Genomic DNA, 15,469 nt, shown 5'->3' on the forward strand with positions numbered 1-15,469 from the left:
GCCAGGATGTGCCTATCTCTAAAGTTGGAGCTGTAAAATCTAAGTTTAACTGTGGCTGGCTTCTTTCTGGCTTGGAAAACTACGATGGTCCCATGAGGTCCCCTCCAGGGACGGGTCCAGGCATTCGCGCACATGCACATCAACTCTTCTAGGAGTGCTGAGTTCTTATGAATACAAAGGCAGTAGGGTCTCTTCCCGATCTTACCCTAATGGCCAACCTGACATTGAGCAAATACTTTGCACGTAAAGCAGAGGTTGCTAATCTGTAAACATGGAAACTGGACAAGGGAAAGGAGGTGTTTCTCTGACCATGTCAAAGTTAGCACTAGTACAGTATAAACACCGATCAAATGTGATAATCTCCCGAGCCCCTTAGGGATGAGTATGGAAGAGGCCAGACAGAAGACAGTAGAGAAAGGATACTTCAGAGAATTTCTGAATGCAGTTCTAGAAAGGAAATGTCCCCGTTTCCATCCCTCTCAAGATTTGATTTCTGCTTCAGTGAATCCAGTGTTCTACTATATGTTCTCATACGTTGGGGTTTACAATTCTGTCACTGCAGGCTGAAGCTGTCCCTGAAGAGGAGGACACCACCGTACAGGAAGATGACCTTTCGAGTTCCATCAATGAGCTCCCAGCAGCTTTTGAATGCAGTGACAGCTTCAGCCTGGATATGACTGAGGCAGAAGAGAAAGGCAATCAGGGTCTGGACCAGTATACCCTTGCAAGGCAAGGCAGCCCTTGGCGAGATGGGGGGCAAGAGCGTGCCACGCGTGCCACAGTGTGTGGCGCTCATACTACTTACTAGCTTGAGTCTAAAGCCACAGGTCTTCATGCTGTGGAGATTTCCTAACAGGGAACCTGGCAGGGCCTCGCTGAACCTGGCAATCATCCATGTAGGGCTTTCCAGGGGACCATGAAAGAATGCCCATGCAGGAATTTATAGGGCCAGAGAGCAACATTGAAAAGCCAAAAAAGGCCCTGGGGACGTGAAGCTTTGAAGATAAGCAAAATACGAACAAAGCTGGAGAATGAATTCCTTCCCTTTAGAGTTGAAAGACACAGACAAGGGCTCTTTACAAGCTAAATTACTGTTTCTTAAGTGAGTGTCTTGCAGCCTAGTGGCTGATGCCTCTGAAAGTAGTAACATACACAAGCACCAAGAGAAGGTGGGGTAGAGGAAGGCATCGTACCGTGCATCAATTCGGTGTCTGCAGTGAGCCACAGAGTCTAACGCTGTTTGGATCCGCTTTAGAACAAAGTTGCAATGCTCTACTTGCATTTGTGGATGCTGAAAATGAGAGCTAAGTAACAGCCTGTGGCTAGACAGAGAACGTCTAACCCCCAAAGGAAAAAGCCGAGGGAACGCCCTGAAAAGATCGGGGCTTTGCACACGTATCACCTTGCCTTCCTCCGGTCCGCCTTCTTCACTCTGCAGTCTCTTTCTTTCATTCCTGCCCTGCCCTCCCCATCCCTGAGTATTCTGAGCATTTACACACATGTGTTCGTTGCCTGTCTGCATCAGGAACACATTTGAAGCATCCAAAATTGAGCCAGAGTTCCACTGGTTCTGAATGCGAAGTGTAGAAGAATGGTAATGGGGAGCTGGGAACAGATGTTTGGTCTGAGGCCTGGCCCCTGGGAGAGCAAGGGCTTGCTGAGGGGTGGAAGAGATGAAACGCCTGTGCAAAAGAATTAGGAATGAAAGGACTGGGCATGAAAGCAAACTCCTTTGATCCCAGCACTCAGGAGTCAGAAGCAGGCAAATCTCTGTGAGTTTAAGGCCAGCCTGGTCTACATGGTGAGTTTCAGACCAGCCCAGGCTATAGAGTGAGATCCTGTCTCAAACCATCATCCCCAAGCAAAAAGACAAAAGGAGGAATTATAGAAATACCAGAGGTATAAAGTCTATTTCCTTGGAACCAAAAGATCTCAGAGCCCACTGGTGAAACCCAGTTCCCCGGGGGACCCTTGAAGAGAATAAAGAACCCACTCAGCCATCTCAGCAGGCTGACTCTTGGGTATTGTGTTTGTACAGCCGGGTGCAAGAGGCGGTCACTTTTTGATGTGGTGGTTTCCGTGTTTTCCAGCTTTGGAGAAGGTAACAGGGGTGTGTCCCCGCCTCCCTCGCCCTTCTTCTCGGCCATCCTTGCTGCCTTTCAGCCCGCCGCCTGTGATGACGCCGAGGAGGCCTGGCGCAGCCACATTAACCAGCTCATGTGTGACTCCGATGGCTCCTGTGCCGTGTACACATTTCACGTGTTCTCCTCTCTGTTTAAGGTATGGGCTCAGGGAGCACCCTGAGGACAGCTGAACGGCTGTGGCTTCCAGAAGGGGTTATTGTCCCTCGAAGGCTATGTGGCTATCCTCTCCTCTAGAAACTGGTTCCTCCACCCACCACTTCTGCTCAGCCTTTATTGCCTGGCCCTTATGAAGAGGTTAAACTCAAGTGGTTTCAGGTCGGCCGCCATGAAAGGATGGTGTAAGTGGGATAAGATCTACTTATCTCTGACACTCCATACTCCGTTTCTTTGTTGAATGTGCTCAACGATAAGAAACCATGGTGTATTCACTAGGGTTTCTATTGCTGTGATAAAACACCATGACCAAAAGCACCTTAGGGAGGAAACAGTTAATTTGGCTTGCAGCTGACAGCCCATCTTGAGGCAAGCCAAGGCAGGCACTGAAGTAGGGACCGTGGAGGAACACTGTTGACCGGCTTGCTCCCTGTCACGTGCTCAGCCTGCTCTTTCATGTAACCCAGGACAACCTGCCCAGGGTTGGCACCACCCACAAAGCTCTGGCCCTCCCCTCATCAGTAGTTAATCAAGAAAATGTCCCATCTCCTCGTCTAAAGGTCAGTCTAGTGGGGGCATTTTCTCAAGGGAGGCTCCCTCTTCCCGAATGACTGTAGCTTGTGTCCATTTGACAAAACACTAGCCAACACACGTGGCACAGGGACCATTAAGGGGATCTTTAGCTTGCCTACTCTAGAGCCTCTGAACCCCTCTCCTTTTCCTTAGAACACACACTGAATATTTCATAATGGTTGAAAATGTTTTTATTTTAATACCAGGCAAGGTGGCACACAACTTGTAATCCCAGCCCTTGGCACAGAGGCAGGCAGGTTGTTGCAAGACTGGGGATAACCTGGGCTACATAGTGAATTTCAGGCTACCCTGGGATTACAGAATGAGACAACTTTTTTTCCTTTTTAACATTTATTTTATTACCTCTTGAGAGCTACATTCAAAAGTACTGCCTTAGTTAGGGTTTCTATTGCTGTGAAGAGACACCGCAACCCAGTGACTCTTATAAAGGAAAACATTTCATTGGGGTGGCTTACAGTTCAGAGGTTTAATCCGTCATCATCATGGTGGGAAGCATGGTGGCATGCAGGCAGACATGGTGTTGGAGAAGGAACTGAGAGTTCTACATTTTGATCAGCAGAAAGAGTGAGAAACTGGGCCTGTCTTGAGCTTTTAAAACCTCAAAGCCCACCCACCCCCAGTGGCACACTTCCTCCAACAAGACCACACCTCCTAATAGTGCCACTCCCTGGTGGCCAAGCATCCAAATCTATGAGCCTATGGGGCCATTCTTATCCAGACCATAACAAGTATTGTATTAATTTCAACTCCATGCATGCCCCCAACTCCCTCTCAACTTCATGACTTCTTCTTTAATTATACACACATATATAAATACAACCTGCTGTGTTCATTAAGTCTGGCTCATATGTAAATGCTTAGGGCTGACCACTTGGGACTGGATGACCTATCTAGGAGCTCGTCCCTGGAGAAGACTCATTTTCTCCTTTCTTAGCAGCCATTGATTGCCCATAGCTCTTCGCCTAGGGGTAGGGCCTTTTAAGATTCTCCCCATTTAATTGGCATGTCAGTTAATTAGTGTTGTCTTTGTGCAGGTCTTGTTTAGGTGACCATATTGTTGAAATGTTCCTGATATACCTAGAAGGCACTATCTCATGGCAGATGTCCTGATGTTCTGGTTCTGACAGTGTCCCCCACCCCTTTCCCTTGATGTTCTCTGAGCCTCGGCTATAGAGGTTATGTTGTAGAAAAATCAACCGTGAACCTCAGTGTAGAGGTTGTGCTGTAGACATATGGACTGTGAGCCTCGGCTGTAGGGGTTGTAGACATATGGACTGTGAGCCTCGGCTGTAGGGGTTGTAGACATATGGACTGTGAGCCTCGGCTGTAGGGGTTGTGCTGTAGACATACGAACTGAGTTGGCACCAAGGTCAGTTGTTTGCTGCATTTTGACCACCTGGGAATGTCTATGGTGGTCTCCATCTGCTGGGAAGAGATGCTTCTTTGATGAGGGGTGAGAGCTATGCTTGTCTGTGGCTATAAAGTCTGGATTACTTAACACAGTAGAACATTTTCTAGTTCCATACTTTTGCTTGAAATTTTCACAATTTCATTTTTCCGTACAGCTGATTGGTACACACACGCACACACGCACGCACACACTCACACACACAAATACACACCTGAATAGTATATATGTAACATTGTCACTCTTCAGTCATCAGTTGAAGGACATTTAGGCTGTCTCCATTCCCCAGCTATTGTGACTAGATCAGCAATGAACTTTGCTGAGCACATATTTCTGGAGAGGAATGTCAGTTCCTTGGTCACATGCCACAGGGTGATATACTGGGTCATATGGTAGGTCCATTTTTAGATTTTTGAAAATCCTCCATGCTGATTCTAGAGTGTCTACACCCATTTGCAGTTCCACTCAATGAGTGTTCCCTTTCCCCACCAGCATTTGCTCTCCGTTGTTTTCTTGATTTTTGCCATTCTAGTTGGAATAAAGTGAAATATCAGTATTTTAATTTGTATTTCCATAACTACAAAGGATGTTGAACACTTAAGATTTCAACATTTTTTGTTTCTCCTTAACAATTCTCCCTCCAGCCAGGCGGTGGTGGCACATGCCTTTGATCCCAACACTTGGGAGACCGAGGCAGGCAAATCTCTGAGTTCAATACCAGCCTAGTCGACAGAGTGAGTTCCAGGACAGCCAGGGCTACACAGAGAAACCTTGTCTCGAAAAACCAAAACAAATGACAAAAAGACAAAACACTGTCCCTTCCGATCCATAGCCCTTTTTTAATTGGGTCATTTGTTTTCGTGACTCTTTGGTTTGTTTGGGGTAGTTCTTTGTATCATCTGAATGTTAATCCTCTATCAGATGTATAACTGGCAAGGATTCTCTCCCACTCTGTGGGCTTCCCCTTCACTCAGTTGTTTCCTTAGCTGTACAGAAGCATTTTACTTCCGTGGGGTCCCTTGGTCAGTGATTGACTTTACTCCCTGAGCAGATGTTGTCCTATCCAGAAAGGCCTTTCCTACAGCCGTGTCCTGGAGCTCACTGCATGTTTCTCCATCTAGAACTTTCAGCATGTCGGGTTTGACAGTAATGTCGTTGGTTCATTTGGGGTTGATTTTTGGTGCAGTGTGGTAGGTATGGATCTAATTCCATTCTTCTGCATGTGGACATCTAGCTTTCCCAGATGCACTTGTTGAAGATGTTGTCTTTTCCCGGTGTGTATCTTTGACCTCTCTGTCAAATATCACATGTCTGTGGTTACATGTACTCATGTTTGGGTTTTCTGTTCTGTTCCACTGGTCTACCTGTTTCTATTACTGTCGCTCTGTATTACAGCTCAAAATCTTGACTGGTGATCCTTGTAGCGATGTTCTTTTGCTCAAGATTGCTTTGGCTATCTGAGGTCTTTTTAGGATTTCTTTACTAAAAGTATTGATCATTTCCAGTTCTCTGGTAGGATTTTTGGGATTTCTTATCTAACTCGCTGATATCCACCTGCCTCTGCCTCCCGCGTGCTGGGATTAAAGGTGCATACCACCATCACCCGGCTTATCAAGGCGTGGGGACAGGTGACAGCTCTGTCTCCTTCCCAATTTTAGTGGAGCCGCTTTCAGTTTTTCTCCATGTAGGATGATGTGGCCTGTGGGTTTGTCGCACATATTTTTATTATGTTGGGGAATGTTCCCTCTGGATCCCCGGGATCTGGGATTATAAGAGGTTGTGAACATCCCAGCATGTGTACTAGGAATCCAACTTGTCTCTCCGTATGTGTGCTCTCTACTGCTGAGCCATCTCTCTAACCCCATTTTTTTTCTTTTTCTTTTTATTTTTATTTTTCGAGACATTTTCTCATGTACTACAGACTGACCTCAAATTTCTGGTCCTCTGCCTCCTAAGTACTTGATTACAGGTCTGTGCCACCAAGCCCCAAATTATTTTAAAGTTCTGCCCCATACACACACACAAAAAAAACATAGTTATTTTCCAGTATACAAGTTAACCTTGGCCTTTGTTAATGATCCCTGTCCTGCCTTGCAGAATATTCAAAAGAGGTTCTGCTTCCTAACCTGTGATGCAGCCAGTTACCTCGGAGATAACCTTCGGGGAATCGGGTCCAAATTTGTCAGCTCTTCCCAGATGCTCACCTCCTGCTCCGAATGCCCTACGTTGTTCGTGGATGCTGAGACTGTGAGTGTCCTTGCCCTGCTCTGGTGGGGTAGCATGTTTGTGTGGGGTTTATCATTATCGTGCATGCGTATGAGGGGTGCACACACATGCACATGAGGTTGCACACATGCTCATGGGCAGAGGTCAGAGGACAACTTAGTTCTCTCCTTCCACCATGGGTTCCAGGGATCAAACTCAGGTCATCGTATTGGCCCATTTTAAAAATACCTCCAAGGCCGTGAGCAGTGTAGGGTTGTAACATGCCTCTTGAAGGCCTCTGGGTCTGCAGAGTAATTAGTGAACATTGCCATTCCAGGTCATGAATTTCAGAAAATTAGAAACAATCTAGCTCTGTGCTCCTTTCATGTCCTCAGCCCCTCTCCCGAGTGACTCTGACTTTGCCAACTGTGCATAAGATTGTATAACCCTCACAGTGGTCACCTGAAAGTCTCTACTATCAGGTTATGGTTTTACAGAGAGAACTTGGTCACACTGGCCAGTGTTTAGACAGCAGGGGTTATCCATGACCTTCGTTTCTCCCCACCTCACACCCAGAACCATCACACAAGCTGGGTAACTAAACACTGAATTTTGAATCTTTCTTTTCCAGACACAGCCTCCCAAGTTCTCGGGCTTACAGACAGGCGCCCCTTGCAATGCCTTGAAAGTTCCTTTCTACAAAGTCAGTCTTTCCAGCAGCCTGACTGGCCTCTCAGCAAGCAATACAATGTGAAAACTAATTCCATCTTAAATTACTTTAAATGCAAATTAAATACAAAATCAGTTTGCAGATCTCTTTGGAGGTCTGGCTCCCATAAGAAAACATGAAATATTGCTGATAATGATAATAGAGCCATGCATAAAACGGATGTCATATCTTAATGTAGGTTTCCAGTGGAAGGCTTGGATTCCAAACTGGCGTCTGGTTCCAGCTGTAGCCAAAGCGAAGCCAAACTAGCTACCTACTCCCATACTCCTACATCTTTTCTGTCTGTACAGCTGGGCCTTGCTGGTGGTGTTTCCATCAGTCTCTAAAGCAAATTGTTCTTGTCTTTAGCTCCTTTCCTGTGGGCTTCTGGACAAGCTGAAGTTCAGCGTGCTGGAACTGCAAGAATACCTGGACACATACAACAACAGGAAGGAGGCCACTCTCTCGGTAAGCCTGTGTTCCCACACACATGGCAGCTCAGCTGCAGCTGAATGCAGCCAGCCGAGGCAGGTCCTGGGGGGTGTCGGGAATACCCTGAACAGCGTACAGTACTGGTTACAGGCAAATGCATCTGACCTTGGTCAAAAAGCCCAGAAGCTCAGATAGAACCAACCAAGGAGCGGTGTTCAGCTTTCAGCTTAATCTCCTGGCGTCCCCACCGAGAAACCAGCGCACGTCTTTGTATCTGTTTGGCATGCTCCTTGATATGCTTGCGTTACAGCAATTTTCTTTTATCCAAGATTCGAATTTATCTCCTGGCCTAGTTCGGTTTCCATTCCGTGATAAAGAAAAGACCGTGACCAAAAGTCACTTGGATTTGGAGATGTTAGAGGTTACTGTGTCCATCAAGAGGGGAAGTCAGGGCAGGAACCTGGAAGCAAGAGGAAGCAGAAGCCGCAGTGGAATGCTGCTCATTGGTTTGCATTCTGTGGCTCACTTAGCCTGCTTCCTGGTAACACACAGGCCCTGCCCAGGGATGGCACCGCCCACAGTGGACTGGGCCCTCCCACATCAGTCGTTAATTAAGAAAATGCCCCATAGACTTGCCCACAGGCCAGTCTAGTGGAGTGGATTTCTCGATGGAGACTCCCTCTTCCCAGATGTGTCTAGGTTTGTATCAAACTGACAGAACACTAAGCAGTGCTCTGCCTTCCCGTGTCAGCTTCTCTCAGATCTGTTTATGGTGCGTGCCACCCCCTTCTAGCTCCTGCCCTCTCTGAGTAGCGTTTTCTCCCTGTCCTCGTGGCTTCAGTTGACCCTAGCTGAAGGCCAACTTCCGTTTCTTTCCTTTCGTTTCCCCCTCCCACATAGGTCTAGAAGCCAGCCATGCAAACCACCTGCTCTCTGACAGGTAGAGGCCCAGAGAACCCAGGGAGGTAGTAGTAAAAATAGGACAAGGTGAATGTGTCTGACACCTGCTCGTATCTGTGGCAGCCTGTAAAATGTGCCAGGCGCTGTAAGAAAAAACATGGATTTTAGAGACAGATGGACTTGAGTTCGAATCCAAGCGCAGGCACCTTCTCTCATTGGCCATCTGATAACAGCTCATTTTCAAGTTACTGTGGAGATGTGAGTTATGGCAGTCACAGACGCCATCAGTTCCTGAGTCCATTCTGCACGTCTGACAGTTCGCCGGGCTGTAGGTTTTCCTTGTTATTATTCTTATCTCTCAGTAGCTTCTGAGGCTGCACCATAACTCCGCTGTCTCTTATTTCTGCGGCTCTCTACCTGTCTTTATGTCCCAGCTTCTCAGCTGGGAAAAGCAGTCCTTTCTCTCTGACTGGTAGAGTGGACCAGCCTGTTGGCACTGGGTGTGGATTTCAGGGCTCACTGTACTGTGCCCAAAGGTCCCATTTCATATCTGTTAACTTACTCTCCTGCTGGGTTCTCTGGCAGAAAGAAGTGGGGGAACAGAGTCAGACCCACCAGACTCTCCCTGGGGCTGAGCAGAATGGTGAGTGTAGAAAGACCCAGCCCTCCCCACTGGCCACGGGGAGAAACACACCCACTGAGTCAGGAGTCTGTCGAAGCAGGATCTCATTTAGTGGTATCAGGCAGGAACTTATATAGGGTTGTGATGGGGGGTGGTGAAGCTTGGGATGGGTTGAGGCAGAGTAAGGAATAATGGCCAATAATATTCTGCCACACTAGCAGTGGCTAGGCAGAGGCTAGGTCAGGTAGCCAGAGACAGATCTCCAAACTCGAACTAGGCTCAGGAAGTTACACTGGGCTTCAGGCCAGGGCCTCATGAGGCCCAACACTATCCCAGATCCTTAAACCCAAGTGGAACCCCATCACAGTGGCTAAGCCATTGTAGTAATAGTCTTCTTCCAGTGGCAGAGACCTGCCCTGTGGCCGCCTCCTGATCATAATGGAGAAGTAGGTGTGCAGAAAGGCCAGAATCATTCCGCCTGTGAGAAGTGTTGGTCCTACCTCCTAATTGCCCCCATATGAAATATTTGAAATCTCTAACCGGAAGAGTATTCATTTTCATTCATACACAAATCAGGAATCATACACAAATCAGGAATGATCTGGTAAAACATTCTCCAAGGCAATATATAACATTCTTGAAATTATGTTTTGGGGGGGAGGGGTTTCTGCAACAGGGTCTTAGTATGTAGCCGTGGCTGGCCTGGAGCTGGCCTTGTAGACCAGGCTGGCCTCAAATTCAAAGAGGGTTAAAAGCATGTGCCACCACATCTGCTCAGGGAATTATGTTTTAAGGGGCAGGAGAGATGGCTTAGCAGTTCAGAGTACTGATCTGGTTCCTAGCACCCACATGATGGCTCACAACCATCTGTAGCTCTAATTCCAAGAGCTCTAGCACCCTCTTCTGGCCCACAGGTATGTGTGTTCGTTCTTTTTTTGTTATTTGGGACAGGGTTTCTCTGTGAAACAGTCCTGGCTGTCCTGGAATTCACTCTGTAGACCAGGTTGGCCTTGAACTCACAGAGATCCACCTGAGTCTGCCTCCCAAGTGCTGGGATTAAAGGTGTGCACCACCATCACCCGGGAGAAATTCAATTTTAGAATGGCCATTACTGAACCTGTGCAAGTTTTAATTTCAGTACATCTTAAACATTCCAAATGTGAGCCTTTCCTAAAAGTCATTCCAGCAGAATCGTATTTAGTCTCGTTAGAAACATGATCAAGTTTTCCCAGCATAGTCATAATTTAAATGTTCTCAGGACATCTGTGGTTCTACCCATGTCCCGTCTCTTTTTCTGACAACAGTGGCTTGCCAACTGTAAGGCAACGTTTGCAGGCGGATCGAGAGATGGAGTGATTACCTGCCAGCCTGGGGACTCGGAAGAAAAGGTAATGAACGTCTGTTAAGACTATGTCTCTCTTGTGGTCTGGCCCTGTGTTGGGTTTGATCCTCACAAGCAGCATGGGACTTGAGAGAAGAAAAGATGAAGGGCACCCTCTCCCACATTCATGTGAACCCAGTAGAGGAAGGTGTGCGTCCATCCTATGCATGGTCAGGTGTTCCGGGCCTAGGGGACTTCTGTTTTCTCCTTTCTGAAAAACAGAGGCATAAAATTAACCTTTATGCCAGGTGCTATTTAACCATGCTAATCACTTCCTAATAAGCCTGTTCTTCTTAATCCAGAATATAAAACCACATGTCATCATTCCTTGCTGGTCTGCTCAGTTCTTCACTGAGCCATCAAGTTCGTTGATGTAAAGGAAATTTGTCTGTTGTTTTGTTTTGTTTTTTAACCAAACACTGCAAAACAGATTTTCCCGTTTAGAATAGCCTAAGTGTGTACCATACGCCAGCAGCTGATTACATACATGTTATATTATGAAGGAAATCAGGGAGAAGAGAGAGATAAAGCTATCCATTCTTGCAGTTAGGTGTGAAGGGCTCCTATTTGGTTCACAGGGTTCCGACCAAGTGTCGGCCCTCCTGCTGTTATCAGGGAGGTAGATGTCAATCATGGGGCATAGCCTGTGGTAAGTGGCTTTAAGAACAGAAAAGAGAGAAGTGGGCTGTAAGGACCTACAGCCAGTGGCTCTGGGAAGGCTTCCTGTTGGTGTGTGAGACAGAAAGAGATCTCGAGTATGAACTAGGGGTAACTGAGGAAGAGGGTAAGGGTGGAAGGCTGTGGAAAGGTCCCGAGGCAGAAGGGAACATGGGATTCTAGGAACTGAATAGAGGCTGTAGGACCAGGGTGCGGATATGAAAGCAAGCTTGAGAAGCGTCTGCAGTGTTGGCAGAAGGCTGGCTGTGAGGGCTTGGCCATCTCACAGCAGTGTAAACAACCAGCAAGTTAAACAGCAGGGATGTAAGCAGACCAAGCCATGCTGCCGGACAATATAGACAAACTGAAGGGGGCAGGAGAGCGGCACAAGGAGCTAGGAGGCCACTGCCCAGTCTGTGTGGAGGAAGTGTCACCCTGGCGTTACCTCAGAGTAGGTATTTCCTGTCACACACCCTCCTGTATACGAAAGCAGGCTTTAGCCAAGCATATTATCACATGACTTTAATCCCAGCAGTCCGGAAGCAGAGGCAGAAGGATCTCTATGGGTTCGAGGCCAGCCTGGTCTACAAAGGGAGTTCCAGGACAACCAGGACTGTTACACAGAGAAACCCTGTCTCAGAAACAAAAAAAAAAGGTTTTATTACTGTATGAAGAGCCTAATAAGGTTTGAGTGAAATTTTTCAACCTAACACTAGTAATTCAATACCAATTTGGTCATTGTCACCAAGCAAGTTTCGGGTGCTGAGAACTACACTCATCCCCACCCTGGTCCTCCACAAACCCCGAGATAAGTGAATAAGGATCAGAAATAGCAGCTGTCCGGCTGAGAAATATCTAGATGGGGTGACCAAAGGCAGTTTCTAGTTTCTACTCTTGTTGAAAACACATTTGTATTTCACTCTGTAGTTTCCAGGCTTTTGTTTTTCAAATAGGCTTTCTCTGTGTAGCCCTGGCTGTCCTGGAACTCGCTCTGTAGACCAGGCTGACCTCGAACTCACAGAGATCTGACTGCCTCTGCCTCCCAAGTGCTGAGATTAGAGGCGTGCCTCACCACTGCCCAGTTGTTTCTAAGAGACTTTTAACATAGGTGCATAATGGTGCTTCAAGGTAGCTTCTTCATAAGCAGCGCTTGCTCAGATGTGAAGTTCAGAATCACAGAGTGCCCTAGCAGCATTTCCATCAGTGTGTGTGTGTGTGTGTGTGTGTGTGTGTGTGTGTGTGTGTGTATACCTGTGATGTACTGCTTCAGTTGATCAGAATGCCCTGATTTTCACTGGATACCCTATGCTCTTGGCATGGACAGAAGCACATTTTTTTCTTTTCTTCTTACAATAGGATCCCTCTATGTAACCCTAACTTCTGTAAAATTTCCTATGTTGACCAGTTGGCCCCAAACTAACAGAAATCTGCCTGCCTCTTGAGTGCTGGGATTAAAGGCATATGCCACTATACCCATCTTGGACTTTTAAAAAATTTACTACCTGTGCATTAGTGTTTTGCCTATATATACAGCTATGAAACTGGAGTTACAGACAGTTGTGAGCTGTTATGTGGGTGCTGGGAATTGAATCTGGGTCTTCTGCGAGAACAGCCAGTGTACCTAACAGCTGCATCATCTCTCCAGTCCCAGCTTGGATATTTTTTAAAAAATAAAATATAGCTGGGTGGTGGTGGCGCACGTCTTTAATCCCGGCACTTGGGAGGCAGAGACAGGCAGATCTCTGAGTTCAAGGCCAGCCTGGTCTACAAGAGCTAGTTCCAGGACAGGTTCCAAAGCTACAGAGAAACCCTATCTCAAAAAAAAATTCTAAGTTTCACAATTTTATGACCACCTTAGAGGACCCACTCCTGATCCAGCTTAATTTTCCTGTTACTTCAGCATATGCTGGCCAAGGTCAGGCCAGAAAATAGTCACCAGGCTAGAATTTAGGATTAGCACAGGCCTAGCCCAGTTTGTGTGTAGCTTGTACATAGTATATAATGATGGTTATCTAGCATTTACTCTCCGTTTACAAATCCTTTACCATCCTGTAATGAAGACTCGGTTGGGAAAGTGCTTTACTGCAGAGTTCCCTGGCTAGGCCTACAGATAGCAGAGACTGTCCTTTTTTCACCCTACTCTCTAAACGTCCGAACTTTGTCACTTTCCTTCTCCTGCTTCCCTAAGTCTTCGTTTTCAAACCTTTGGTTCTTGATGTCCATGGATCTTTTGTTCTCCTCCTCGCCCACCACATCTTGCTCTCTTTGCTTCCACACTCACAGGCCACCCTGAGAATTCCTTGGCTTACTCTCGCACACTAAGGAGGTTCTCGTGTGGCCTGTGATGTCACCTTAGGGGACAGTCACTGTGTGCATGACCTCCTTTAACTGAACTGGTTGTGTGGTACATGGTCTCATCCTGTTGTGCTTGTTTCTCCTTGACCCTTTCCTTGTGTCTTTCACTAAACAAAAATGAAAGGATGGAGTCCATCTTCAGTCACTCCTGCTCAGTGTGGAAACTCTAGGCACACAGTAAAGGCTTGAGAACAAAAGTGGGCGGTAGTGTTTTCAGGTACTGTGTGAATGAGACTTCATCTGGCCCTTTACACCGCTCCTAATTTGCTTCTCTTGCTATGATGAACACCATACTAAAAGCAACTTGGGGAAGAAGGTTTATTTCACCTTACATCTTGTAGTACATCACTGAGAGAAGCCAAAGCAGGAGCTGAAGGCAGGAACCTGGAAGCAGGAAGCTGGAGGCAGGAACTGGAGGCAGGAACTGGAGGCAGGAACTGAAGGCAGGAATTGAAGGCAGGAGCTGGAGGCAGGAACTGGAGGCAGGAACTGAAGTCTGAGACATGGCAGAATGCTTCTTACTGGCTTGCTTCTCCTGCCTTCTACAAGCCAGGACCAACCACATGCCTAAGGATGGCACCATTCACAGTTAGCTGGGCCCTCACACATCAATCAAGACAATACCCTACAGAAGTCTCCACTGGACAGTCTGTTGTAGGCAATTCCTCAGTTGAAGGTTCCCCCTTCTCAGGTGCCTCTGGTTTGTGTCAAGTTGAAAAACAACACCCTAACCAGCCCAGTGAGATCCCTCTACGATAAGGAATTTTCCACTGTGCATTTGAGAGAAGCCCAGTGGCAAGTTGTAAATGTCGTATTCCATGTCTCCAAATTGTCTCTTGTCTGCTCTTAGAGGCAAAACACACACATAGAAAAAAACAAAATAAGCCAGGTAGTGGTGGCGCATGCCTTTAATCCCAGCACTCGGGAGGCAGAGGCAGGTGGATCTCTGTGAGTTCAAAGCCAGTTTTGTCTACAAGAGCTAGTTCCAGGACAGGCTTGGACAGGCTCCAAAGCTACAGAGAAACCCTGTTTCAAAAAAAAAAAAAGGAGAGAGAGAGAGAATGACTCCTACTAGACTCCTACTATAAATTGGAATCTGTAAGGTGGTTTTTGTTTGTTTGTTTTGATTTGTTTTTTGTTTTGGGGGGAGGGTTTGTATCTGCAGAAATAGTGATACCTAGTCAATACCTAGGAGCCATGATTGATTGTGGGGTTCAAAAAATGGGGGAAAAGCAGCATCTCATCTGATGCCTTCAACCTGCCAGTAAAACCAACCAGGTCTGCCCACAGGTAGCATTAGCTTGGATGTCAGATTTCCTGCCGGTTCATAGGCACGGTGGTCACCAGGAACTTGGGCAAGAGCCAGTTGTCTGGAGAAGATGCTTTTAATCTCATGTATGTAATAATTTTGGAGGCTTAGGCCAGTTAAAGTGCTTGTTTTAACCATTCCCTAGGGTAAGGTACAGCATGTGCTAAACAGCCCAGAAAAACAGGAGAGTTTGATTTTGTCCGACAAGATCACTTCCGTTCACATGCACACACTATTCGGGAGACAGAGAAACCTTTTCAGGGCTGGCAATCAGCACTTTGCATTGAAGAGTAACTCCCACCGGGCCCTCTTTTCTGGAATAGCTCCCCTGGTGGTTGAAGTTCACATAAACTTAGGTCAGGAAGCCAAGTAAGCCAGCTCCAGTCCGGCAGGGCTGTATTTTCATCCTCCCCGCTGTAGAGCAGGTGAGACCGTCTCTCTCCAGCTCTGCAGAAGTGGTCCCAAGAGGGCCGCAGATGTCTCATTCGTTAGAATTTATTTTAGTTGACATACTCACATTCAATATGTGTTTCTGCTTCTAGGTTTGAGAACAGCGCCTTACATTCAGCCCTTGTGTGTTTGTTTTATCTCACTGCAAAA

At 46.8% G+C, this 15,469-nt stretch overlaps 1 protein-coding gene across 7 annotated transcripts in view; it reads left to right on the forward strand.

The window, feature by feature from the left end:
- Window positions 1–15,469, forward strand: part of Fry (FRY microtubule binding protein) — a 393,449-nt gene that overhangs the window by 357,644 nt on the left and 20,336 nt on the right. For all 7 annotated transcript variants that reach the window (XM_087902760.1, XM_087902759.1, XM_087902746.1 and 4 more), the window contains 5 exons: window positions 563–729; window positions 2,091–2,280; window positions 6,397–6,546; window positions 7,583–7,681; window positions 10,472–10,555. In XM_087902760.1, coding sequence (XP_087758886.1) covers window positions 563–729; window positions 2,091–2,280; window positions 6,397–6,546; window positions 7,583–7,681; window positions 10,472–10,555 — 690 coding nt within the window. The remainder of the gene's footprint in view (window positions 1–562; window positions 730–2,090; window positions 2,281–6,396; window positions 6,547–7,582; window positions 7,682–10,471; window positions 10,556–15,469) is intronic.

This window comes from Myodes glareolus, chromosome 2, assembly GCF_982192425.1.
Source record: "Myodes glareolus chromosome 2, mMyoGla1.1, whole genome shotgun sequence".
Taxonomy (NCBI): Eukaryota; Metazoa; Chordata; class Mammalia; order Rodentia; family Cricetidae; genus Myodes; species Myodes glareolus.